This window comes from Danio rerio, chromosome 10 (genome assembly GCF_049306965.1).
Source record: "Danio rerio strain Tuebingen ecotype United States chromosome 10, GRCz12tu, whole genome shotgun sequence".
NCBI lineage: Eukaryota > Metazoa > Chordata > Actinopteri > Cypriniformes > Danionidae > Danio > Danio rerio.
In genome coordinates this window covers 22555965-22568766 of record NC_133185.1, presented here as the reverse complement: position 1 = coordinate 22568766, position 12802 = coordinate 22555965, and the positions used below count along the sequence as shown (strand labels likewise).

General features: G+C 36.3%; 1 protein-coding gene across 1 annotated transcript; it reads left to right on the top strand.

The window, feature by feature from the left end:
• Positions 1 to 1355: 1355 nt before the first annotated feature.
• On the top strand, positions 1356 to 12624 carry stard7 (StAR related lipid transfer domain containing 7). The gene is made up of 8 exons (XM_687902.10): positions 1356 to 2357; positions 3626 to 3786; positions 3922 to 3971; positions 4167 to 4277; positions 7443 to 7525; positions 8005 to 8104; positions 8190 to 8274; positions 10144 to 12624. Exons 1-8 carry the CDS (start codon positions 1909 to 1911, stop codon positions 10311 to 10313), a joined length of 1209 nt encoding a protein of 402 aa, XP_692994.3. The 5' UTR covers positions 1356 to 1908; the 3' UTR covers positions 10314 to 12624.
• Positions 12625 to 12802: the final 178 nt, after the last annotated feature.

Genomic DNA, 12802 nt, shown 5'->3' with positions numbered 1-12802 from the left:
GCTTTAAATAGTTTGTTGAAAAACATTGTGCTTTGCATGTTATGCTAAAAATGTAACAATTAACAAATAAATAGCTATTTATTTATTATTGCACATAATTTCTGCTAAAATACTTTATGTGCCTGTGAATAGGAGGGAAAAAAGTACAGAGAACACATTCCAGTCTCATTTGGTTTGGTACCAATTGGATTCATGGATACATGTATTATTATGTGTATGCCTACATATAGATGTTATATTTAACACAAACATATATATTATTTACTTACAGATTAAAGAAATGCTTATTTGTTTATAAATAGTTGTAAAAGCACTAAGATTGTTGATTAATAGTCATGTATTCAATACCAAAGGCGTTTCCTTTGGTTGCAGGCCCAGTGATTCTCATTTTTGCCCATTCCTGTGGTGCGTTATCGGAATTAAAGTCATGGGATGAAGTTTGTGAATGTGATGTTTCTTTTACTGCATTTTATGCTACAGCTCCCTCATGTGGTTCTACAAAAAAGACCTTAAACTGTAGGCAAGCTTTTCTTTTTCTTTTCTGATCCAGGAACAAAGAACATTTATTGATTATGTAGTGATCTTTAAATGGTGCTTGAATGGTGGATAGATAGATAGATAGATAGATAGATAGATAGATAGATAGATAGATAGATAGATAGATAGATAGATAGATAGATAGATAGATAGATAGATAGATAGATATAGATTATAACAAATAACACAGTTCTGTAGTTTTCTATGATATATGAATACTATAATGTAATAATACCACTGTTTACTGTTGTAAATCCTAAAGTATATTACAGAATTTATTAATACCAATTTACTAAGGTCTTTAGCTAATACTACAGTATTCTGGAGCATTCATTAACAAAAAAAACTGTTGTACTATAATTACTTTACTTTAGAATGGTTCAAAAGCAATTACTATACATTACTTTAGTGTTTTATTTGTGGGTATACATCATTTAAAAAAGATTATTAAATAGTTTATGACCAAATTATTAACCAAAGAAGATCGTTTAAAAAACTGCTAGCCGCTAGAGTGAATGTGTACTCGGTTCGTCAAGTCATTTTATCGCAACACCAAAGAGCATACAAGTGTAAGTTCTTTGGTTACAACACGAACCAGGCACGTGGTAAAAGCTGTTTAACCTTTTAGTTGTAGAGGACCTTTACCACGGGTTGACTTGAGGAGGGTTATGTGAACTTGCTGGCTGATGTGGGATGGAAATTAAAGATGACAAACAGCTCTTTCACCCTATCAGAATGAACGGCGCATCACTCACATCAGAGACATCCAATGGGGACTCGGAAAACGGAAATGGGCGTGGAAAACAGGCGTGTTCGTCATGCGACTTACGCTCCACTAGAAAGATGTGAGGGCATGAAGCTAACGCACGAGGATAAAAGTAAGATAAATGTAACGTTAGGAATACAAAAATCAGTGTATCTATTATAAAATATCAGGTTTGACACGTGGTTGAAAACATTAGTGTTGTTAGCGTTGATTTACATACAGTTTGCTCGCGGTCGCATGTCATAAAAGATAGGCTAGCTAGGTTAGTCAGTAGATCTGTTATTCGTTTACGTCAAGCTGTTTATGTAGAAGATGACTACTAAATCGCCTTATAACATGAGCCGGCAATACGTAAAGTGATATTATTCAGCCTATTATTCAGTCCATATGCGTCGCAGCTGTTCATCAAAACCTGTCGTGTCATATTTTGCAAGATAACAGCTAGTGCATGTCAACTTGACATTGGGTTGCACTTGTTTATGGGTCCAGTTACCACATGGGAATTGATCTGTATAACAAAGCGTTGTTTTAGGCTAATTTGAGGCCCTTTAAAGTGCTTTTCAACGTCTAATCTAGATATCATCGATCCTTGGGTCTAGAAAAAAATGTTCCCTTCCGTCCAGCATCGCCCAGTGTGCAGCATAGGGGCAAGAGCTGTCCGACTGCAAAGTATAAGCAGTTTTAGTAATAGTGGTGCAAAAAGTAGTAAATCGTTTAGGTTTTCGTGGCTGGGTGAGCGCGTCGGCCTGCTGATGTCATGGCTTCAGAAAGCAGGAAGGGGAACCAACAAACTGGCCTCCGACAACAAGAAGGAGAAACTATTGTCTATATTCGCAAACCATTGTAGTTTTGTAACAGGCCAGAGGCTTAGAAGGGCCTTTCAGATAGGAGAGCTGTACTCAAACCTGTACTCTGAGAGAACCAGGTGGACACTCGTGGGCAGCATATGGCGGCGCCTGCAAAGCAAACACGCCCCTACTGGAAAACTCGTCGCGGCTCTGGCTGGAGTCTTCATGTGGGAAGACGAGAAGATTCGAGATGATGAGTTGAGAAGGTAATAACCCCCTCTCCTCTGGGATGTTTTATACCTCTTGAATGTTATATGGGATGATGTGTGTCCCTTTTTGCAACACAATAGATACTGTTTCTTTCTATCATGTTTCTAAAGTGTCTTTGACACTAAATGTAGCATTTATGAGCAAATGCGGCAGATGAGAGAACCACCTATTTAGTAACCAACGGGAAACGCACTCTAGCTGTCAGAATCTTAATTCAAAATTCCATCTGGACTTTATTTGAGCTTCTTTTCTATTATCCGTCAGTTTTTCTGTCTCTAGATAAGCTCCCAAAAGTAGCCTGCACTAAAATGTTAGTTCAGCCAAATTAAAAATAAAAATAATGATTACTCACCCTCATGTCAATCCAAACCATTTGAAAGAGTTAATTCATCTTCAGAACTCAAATATTTTGGGTGAAATCTGAGAGCTCCCTCATCCTCCATATACAGCAAGATTCCTGAATTCTTCAATGTCGATGACAATGGCAAAAAATATTTTAAAGAGTTTAGAAAAATATTATAATTCAAACAGCCCTTATGCCTTTATTGGTTTAATCAGAATATTATCAAGCAACGAGGAAACTTCTTTATGCCCAAAAAAAGTGACTTCATTCAACAGCCTTTTTTCCCTCAGTGTCAGTATAGAATGCGCTTTCACAAAATCGCTGTATGTTCATGTATATTTTGGATGGCCTTTGAAAGAGTCTGGAATTTGGATTTTATCTTAAATTTCTTAATTGTGTTGTGAAGATGATCAAGGGAGTTGGGGTTGGACATAGGGGCGTTGGGGCATTTTTTGGTTAACCAACCATGCCAGAAAATGCTAGCATTCATATCAGCGAGGTAAACATGCTATCAGTATTTTACAACAAGCTATATTCCTCTTAACACTTACTAGCAATGTTTAAAAAAACATTAGCAGCATACGTAACATTTTAAAATCTAGCTAGCAGTGAGTTAAAACATGTCACCAATGTGCTAATACTAACTGACAATTCTAGCACTTTCAAGATATTTGCAACACGTTGAAACATGTTGGTGTTTCTAATCAAGAAATCCATCTATTAGTTTCTTTCTTTGTCTGATAAACTACATAGGCCTATTATTTATACAGTAACTTTAAATGATCTTGCCAAACTTTCATAAGCCAAAATCAGAGTTCAGAACTTTTTTCTAAATATAGATATTTACTGATACATCTAAATAAGATGTTTTCTTCATTCGTTTTGTTATGTTATGCATTAAGCAGCTTGTAATGTCTTTAGGTGTGCATGGGAGCTTCAGGCAGTGGAGTCGGTGAGGAGTCAGGATGTGAGCCCGAAGGTGGCTACACATGTGGATCAGGGCTGGGAGGTGGTCATGGAGAAGAAAAATTTCAGAGTATGGCGGAGACCAGTCGAGGGCAGTCATCTTTTTGAATACAGAGGTCTGTCCTAAATAGTGAAATGACATGTTATTGTGTCATTTAATTTGTAAAATACACATTGAAAAATCATCAAAATTATTTTTGTCAAATCTTTAGAACTGTAATTTAACAGCTTGAATGGTCATTGTTTTACAGTGTTTGGTTCCTATACAGACGTCACCCCTCGGCAGTTCTTCAATGTACAGGTATTGAAGTAAAATGTCTTGACTGTGCACTTCCAGTTTCCATCCATAGCTTTATGCATTTCAGATGTAACCTGCCCTGATCTTCATTTATCAGTGCTGATGATGATACATCTTGGCATGTGCTTGTGGTTGCTATCTGCTTGTGGTATTTAGATGTTATATTTAGACTCTCTCAAATGTTTCCCTTCACTCCAGTTGGACACTGAGTACAGGAAGAAGTGGGATGCACTGGTTATCAGGCTGGACGTGGTGGACCGGGACGTCAACACAGGCACTGAGGTCGTTCACTGGGCTACACATTTTCCAGTAAGCTCTGAATGATATTTTCCATTACGTTCTGTCATAATTAGGGAATAGTGTGATATTTATAGTCTATCATAGTATCATTATTGTTGTTTTTACATTGTGCAAGCTGGTATTACCGAGTACCGAATTACTGGCTCATTAAACTTATAAGAAAGACCTTATAATTAAAGTTAGAAAAGCAGAAAACATCTTTCTGTATCACTTTTAAATGTTATTCATTTATTGGCAATATAAACATTTTTAAGTTTATACATTTAAAGATAGACTGTGCTGTTTTCCTGGTTTTCAGCACGTGAGCACAAAGGATTTTATTAAACTAATTAAACAAATAAGCAGTTGTCATTTTGAGTAAGTCGCATTTTCATGATAATATTTGAGTATGTGCGACGAACAATCATCCACGTCCAAAAAAACAAACAAAAATAAGATAACCATGTTACATTAATTCTATGTGTGAACTTTGTATAGAGAAACAGTTTAGGGGTATTTTTGAGATACCAAGAGTTTAAAATAGCGTCACATCAAAATACTATTTATGTCCACTAAGACAAATAGAGATGCAGTATGCTGTCATGTCGGCTTAGGACATTTAAAGGCCAACTTGAACAAATGGAAGTACAGAGTAAGGAAGGCTTTGGGGATTCTGGGAAAGTATATTTGAATCAAAAGAGGACAACAAAAACCAGGAAAAAAAGCCACTGAAAGAGGTGAGCTTTTCTAAACAAACAAACAATATTTAGCAATGATGTATGTCTGTATTTTATGTATTTGTTTTTTTTTATTATTAATAATTGATTCTTATTGCTTGTAAAAGTCTGAGCATTGTACATTGTTCATACTGTATTTTCAGTTTTTTAATAATGATATTAATAATAATAACCTCAAAAGAAATGCTTCATATTAACCTGAAGTTTCTGTTGCTTTGTTAAAACTAAGATAAAGGAATCAGATCTTTAAAATTGGAGTTACACTGTTATTCAACACTAACTGGACATGCAGCGTTTTTCCACATTTGAGACATATTAATATTTAATATAAATCAAGTATAATAAAAATATATAATAAAATGTTTATAATCCAAATTAAAAAATCTTATTTCTTAAAATTTGTTAAAATATGGACTTGTATGGTTTTTCATCTCAAGGCCTCACTTATCTTTGCTTTGCGCACAAAAATTAGTACCAGTCAAAGCTGGAGCAGAATGTTTGCGCATCTCAGAGCAGTATTGCCATGTTTTGTTTCTGAATGAATCTGGGCTGAGATGAATTAACTTGAGCGTAATCTACTACTAGTTGACAGAAGATTTACAAGCCTTTAAGCTTAATCTTCTTTCTGTCATGGTTCATCAATCTGTTCTGGGTTCATTCAAATTGTCTACCAATTGCTTGACATGGATGCCTGGATGAAAAAATCATTATAGGTTGATCAACCTAAATGTTTAGTTCACCCAAAAATAAAAATACCGTCATCATTATGAGTTTCTTTATTTGTTGAACACAAAAGATATTTTGAAAAAAAAACTGGAAACCTGTAAAGATTGACTCTCACAGAATGTTTTTCCTACTATGGAAGTCAATGCTTACAGGATTCCAGCTTTCTTAAAAATATTCTGTTTTGTGATCAACCGAATAAAGAAACAAGTATAGGGTGAGTAAATTAAAATGTTTGGGTGAACAAAGTGTGCAAACTAGTAGCTTTAAAGACCTTATGTAAGCATGCAAATGAAGTGGTTTAAGAAAAGGTTTACATAAAATGGTACTTCTGTGCAAATATTAGCATGAAATGAAATGACTGAAGTTCAGCAGAGTCAAAGTTCATTAATCATCCTAACTTTGGTGTTTGGGTTTGATAAGTTTAATTCATTTTATTCTGTTTGAATCATAAATATTTTTTATCAATTCACTTGACTATTCTATTTATATATATATATATATATTTATATATATATATATATATATATATATATATATATATATATATATATATATATATATATATATATAATAGATCAAATATTTAAGCAGTAACATTGAATTATTAGTAAATTAAAGAATATCTATTTTATATTTGGATATAGCTCTTATTGTGAATTGAATTTAGCATTATTACTTCAGTCTTTAACGTCACATAAATCTTTAGAAATCATTTAAATATGTTATTTTGCTGCAAAAGGAATAAATCTCTTCAATATCAGTGTTGAAAACAGTTGTTACTTAATGTGTAAATTACCATGAATTATTATAAAGCACTATTGTAAAGCATTTATTAAAATTATAAGTCATTTACAATAAGGGTGCCCAATCTCAGTGCTGAAGGGCTGGTGTCCTGCGAACTTTAGTTCCAACCCCAGTCAGACTCACCTGGGCTAGCTAATCAAGCTCTAAAGCTGCGGCCACACTGGACTTTTCGTCCCGTAGACTTTCATTCATATGCACATGAATGCATCAGACCGCAAACACAGGCTCGTGTGACAAGTTTCACAGTTGGCTGCGTTGCAAAGTTCAAGCTTGGAGAACTCTGACCTGCAAAATCACATAAAGTGACTTTTAGAGACAAATCGAAGATCAAAACATGACCTCTCTAGACAGCAATGTAAAATATGGACCAATCGTTCACTTTTTTAAATGTCTAATCATCTTTGTTTAATCCCGCCCCTTTTCACAGCACCGTACGACAGAATTTCGCACATTCAATGTCTAGTGTGATCGCCTCATAACTAGGTATTGAGGCAAGTTCGAGCTAAAATCTGCAGCACACCGGCCCTCCAGGACCGAGTTTGGGCACCCCTGATTTACAATATTGTAACGTTAGAAATGTCCTTACTGTCACTTTTAATCATTTTATGTGCCCTTGTTGATTAAAAGTTAAATTTATACTTTAATATTACCTCAAAGTTTACTCTTGAGTGTAAAGTGTATGACATGTGACCAATAAGCTCCCATAATCAAACGAAACAGATATAAATAATAAAAGTTCAAGGGACTATGAGGGTTCAAATTAGTGTCTTTTTTGAAGGTAACGCTAGGAATGTGGATATTTGAGTTTCCAGTAACATATGAAATACATTAGTCATCAAGTTTTCCGTTTAATTCCGCATGTCTGTTAATGTGTACACTTTTGTTGAATCACAGGTATGTCCTAATTATGCTGACCTTTTCTGTCTAGTATCCTATGTACTCCAGGGATTATGTCTATGTGCGTCGATATCAAGTCGACCTAGAGAACAACTTGATGATCTTAGTCTCAAGGTAAGTGCTGTTGCCAGTTTGTTGTTCACTATTTGTTTATAAGCATGTTGTCTGGTTTTGGTATTTCCCTTATATTAATGTGGTGGTCAGTCAGCTTTGTGTTTATAATGTGCACTGTAATGTGTGTTTAGTTTTATAAGTTATTTATTTATTTTTAAATCATTACTTTTTACTTTATTTTACACCATTGGTTTTTATTCTCTTAAAAGCAGTCTGTTGACTTCCTTGTACAGTGAAGCCCTTTCCTCAGAATTACACAATGGGTTTTCATTAGTCAGCTGGCTCTCTGTGTTGTGATTGGCCAATTACCTAGTGCATCATGCCTAGGCTTGGGGTTTATGTAAATTTTATGGGTGATGTCACAAATCCAGGAAGTAGCTCCTTACTGGCTTCATTGCACATTTTACAGAAACATTACTGTCTAATGTTAAAAAAGTGAATTCACAGACCTCTTTAAATGTGCTTTGCTCTCCACTCAGAGCTGTGAAACACCCCTGTGTCCCGGAGACCCAGGAGTTTGTCCGAGTGCATTCATACCAGTCAAAGATGGTCATCCGGCCACACCGCTCATTTGATGAGGTGAGAGCTGGGAATCTCCTGTGGGTTGTTCTGTCTGCGGTTAGTCTGAGTATACATACTTAAGCTAGTTATCTTGTCTTAACAGAATGGCTTTGACTACCTGCTGACTTACAGCGATGACCCCCAGACAGTCTTCCCTCGCTACTGTGTCAGCTGGATGGTGTCCAGTGGTAAGCCATCCGTTATACACTCTATCTTTCTGTCGTGTGCCCCAATTATTAAGAGTTTTTTTTTTCAATGGGCTGTATGAAGGGTTAAAAATAAAAAAAATTGCCACACATTAAAGAATTGATTGGGAATTATTGAGCATTTATAAATATTCTTACTAATCATGCACATTTGAATTTTAACATTTTTTGAAGAATATGCTCAAAGATTTAGGGTTGATATAAATATTTGTGCCTTTTTTTGTTTGATTTAGATATTCTGGTTCATACACACTCACTGGCCACTTTATGCTGTACACCTTACTAGTTCTAGGTTGGACCCCCGGGTTATTTTCAGAACTGCTTTAATCTTTTGTGGCATATATTTGACAAGGTGCTAAAAATATTCCTCAGAGATTTTGGTCCATTTTGACATGATAGCATCATGCAGTTTCTGCTGATTTGTCGGCTGCACATCCATGATGCCAATCTCCCATTCCACCACATCCCAAATGTGCTCTATTGGATTGAGCTCTGGTGACTGTGGAAGCCATTTGAGTACAGTGAACTCATTGTCATGTTCAAGAATCCAGTCTGAGATGATTCACGCTTTGACATGGCACGTTATCCTGCTGGAAGTAGCCATCAGAAGATGGGTACACTGTGGTTAAAGAGATAGACTTGGTTCGCAACAATACTCAGGCAGGCTGTGGCATTGACATCATGCTCAGTTGGTACTAATGGGCCCAAAGTGTGCCAAGACAATATCCCCCACACCATTACACCACTAACCCAAACCGCTGATACGAGGCAGGATAGATCCATGCTTTTAAGTTGTTGATGCCAAATTCTCACCCAATCATCCAAATGTTGCAGCAGATGTCGAGAATCTTCTATTGTCCAATTTTGGTGAGCCTGTGTGAATTGTAGCCTCGGTTTCCTGTTCTTAGCTGGCAGGAGTGGCACCCGGTGTGGTCTTCTGCTGCTGTAGCTCATCTGCTTTAAGGTTGGACGTGTTGTACACTCAGAAATGCTTTGCTGCATACCTCTGTTATACAGTAACATAGTTACTGTTGCCTTTCTCTCAGCTCAAACCAGGCTGGCCATTCTACTCTGACCTCTGGCATCAAAAGGGATTTGCGCTGACAGAACTGGATTTTTTTTCATTTTTTCAGACCATTCTCGGTAAAATCTAGAATTGGTCAGTAGTTTCTGAAGTACCCAGACCAGCAACAACCATGCCACGTTTAAAGTCACCTAAATCCCCTTTCTTCCTTATTCTGCTGCTCGGTCGGATAGGTGTACCTAGTAAAGTGGCCATTGAATATATTTTTTTTGTTTTGTTTTTTTAGATTTTTAGTAAAGAAATAAACTGCACTGACACTGAGGTGCTCACGGTGACCCTATTCAAGTCTCAAGGTCATTTGCTGATCATTTCCCTCTCTCTTTGCTCCCCACACCTTCCTGTCCCAACTGTACTCTGTTCTATTAAAAAAAGGTTAAAAACCCTTTTAAAAATTGAATATGTGCATGTTTACAAAAAATAATATTCACTTTTCAAAGAAATGTAGTGTTTTTGTTGTGATTTCATTAGTTTTGGTGTTTTTTTTTTTTTAAACCAAAGGTTACACGCGCACACACACACACACACATATATATTTATATTTATATATATTACTATTTACTATATAGAATAAAAAGGTTGGCCTCACTAAGTCATTCTTAATTGGTCTGTCATTGTTACTGAATGTAACGGTAATATCTCAGTGTTGAATTTCACAGTTGTAATCATGATAGTTGTCCTTGAAATCTGCCCTTTCTGCAGCTGCTTTTTCATGACACCTGTTCACTTCCATTTCACCCCCCACCCCTCTCTCTCTCTCTCTCCCACAGGCATGCCAGATTTCCTGGAGAAGCTTCACACTGCTGCTCTCAGAGCTAAAAACATGGACGTCAGTGTGCACGACTATGTCAATGTTGTAAAACCTTCTCAACCCTCCCAAGAACAACGACTAGGAGCTGAAAACACTCACACTGCAGGCTCAAGTCAGATCTACGCCTGAGCTAAAATGGCCCACAACAGGACAGTTTTGCTTACCGGGTCATTATTTGTAGCCACAAAGAAATCAGAAGCATTTATTCCCGAGGTTTCATCATTGCCATATGAACGTTCCTGCAGTAGCTGTCATACCGCACGCTCACATCTTTTATTTTTGTGCTGTTAGTTTGCTTCCTCTTTCTGTAGAGGGCATCTAAGCTAAACTGCTGAGATGAGCCAAAATATTGCCGTTTATTAATTGCAGATTCTCCTGCCAAAGCAGTATTTCACTCTCATTTCTTTACATCATCAGAATCGATTGTGCAAACGCCCTTCCAGCTTCAAGTTCAGGAAGTTGTTTGCAGTTTAAACTGTGATGAACTGCTCCTCATTTACCGTGTGAATGTTCACTGCCAGCAAAAAGCCAAGCAGCCTTCACAGGATCACAGAAAAACCTCTTCTGGAAATGAGAGAGAGGTTAGTCTTACGCCAACCGCAACATCCTCACCAACAGGCTCAGCTTGCGTTTTATAGGGCTGTTAATTCTTAAACTACGCTCAACTCCTGCGAATGTGAGAACTGGCAGAATTAACATCGAAAAGAAAGTGGAAGGAGAGCATATAAATGGGATTTTGCGCAGGTACAAACAATTCTGTTCTGTTTTTTTGAGATTGGAACTCAAGTTTAATGGGATTGTCTGTATTATACATGTTTATATGTCAAATAAGTGGATTAATGCAGTCAAACTTGCCTAAAAAACTCACCAAAATATGAAAATCTGCTGTTAATCCTTTTTTTGCTCTCAGGCTCTCCAATTTGACTTTCTTCGGCAGAACATTAGGGATTGTTTTCAGCTGAAACTACAGTCCTTGCTGATTCATAAAATGCAAGTCAATGGCTGCAAGCACTTTAATAGTTACTAAATATTTATCTGCAGATCATGATGATAGATTGCAGTCTGTGCAAGAAACTGTTCATCTGAAAACCTTCTTTAGTGCTCAGCATATTAAAAACATAAGTCTACTGCATTTCGGAAGACCTGAGGGTGAGCAAATTACTAGCAAATTTTCATTTTTGGGCAAACCATCACTTTAATGCAACATTCTAACCTGATCCAGGTCTCCGTCCCGTCCTTAGAGCATTCACTCTTTATTTCTCATGTCACACACCAGGGAGGTTACTGATACTTCAGTATTTTTAGGAAATGCAAAAGTTTGTGCGTGTCAACCCTTGCTTTGCTTGGTTTCTTTGTTAGAACATTATAAATGAAAGCAGATCTAGTCTATCTGGTGGTCAGGATTTATATGGTGGCTGTCTCCTTATGCTTTTCCATAATATCCAGATGTCCGGTATTTCAGGTAGGATGGCACTTGATAAAGGCTTGAGTCTTTCATGCGGGGTACTAGATTTGCATAGGAATTGCTGCACTTGGAATATGAAAGGTCCCAAAGATTAAGTTGATTATGACATTCATGTAACAGACCATGTGACTTGATGCTTTTGAATATCTAAAGTTGTAAAAAAAAACATCAGTGTCTTGTTCACTCCTATTTTTGTTAATTATTAATTCCCTTTTCGTTTGTAGTATGTCTTTTCTTGAGTTTAGTTGTAATATTGTTATGCCATTCTGCTGAGAAAAGCTTAAATGTGTTAGTAAATGTTTAAAACCTAGAAATTACTGCCCTGTTTACATCAGTTTCAGTGAAAGGGAGAGGGGTTTTGAAGTACAAAAGGGGTTATTGACTACAAACTGCTCTGTTATGGATGATAATCATAGTTTTCTATGATTATTTCAACCTCAGTTGCTTGTTGTCGATTACCACAGTAAATCATTTCAGTTTTCATATTTATGACTCAGTTTAAAAATTAAAATTGCGAATTATCCAGGTACTAACTGAAATGATAAAGCATAACTACACTTATACAAATAACTTTGATACCCCGCCAAACATAACAGCGTTTATTTTTAGGTGACACTTTTCTGGCTCTTGTGAAATGGTTAAGCACATTTGATGTTTTCAGTCATCATGTTCAAGTCTCAGATATTCATTAGTGCACTCAAGAGTGTGTTTTCTTTGTGTTTAACAAACACTCACCTTTTTCTGATTTGAGTCAAAGCATTGAGTCCTGTAATAAAACAACTCATGTTCAGTTTAATGCACTTGATCTTTTTCACTGTTTTCTAATATCTGAACTAGAACTGTTCTATTGTAAACTCAAAAGAAAAAGTGTTGAATGAGTGAGAGATGCCAGAAGCATGAGGGTTTTATTGTGGTTGTATCAAGACCATGATCTACCTAATTCATTAACTGGTGACATTAAAATGATTTGAAATACTTTGAGAGTCGTTTGATTTAATTTTTTTTGAAGACATGTCACATAATCATCATATATGGATGCACCTGAGAACAAAAGTAGGTAAGTAGATTTTGGTCCCAAATAGAGGAACATATTTCACAAAGCCCAGCTACTTTAGTAGATACACATTATTTACTGCTGGATATCACAAATAAC

Coding starts and splice junctions, on each gene's coding strand:
- stard7 (XM_687902.10), top strand. CDS start 1,909: ATGTTCCCTTCCGTCCAGCATCGCCCAGTGTGCAGCATAGGGGCAAGA. Junction 7,526..8,004: donor TTGATGATCTTAGTCTCAAG/GTAAGTGCTGTT, acceptor CTCTCCACTCAG/AGCTGTGAAACACCCCTGTG. Junction 8,105..8,189: donor CACACCGCTCATTTGATGAG/GTGAGAGCTGGG, acceptor TTGTCTTAACAG/AATGGCTTTGACTACCTGCT.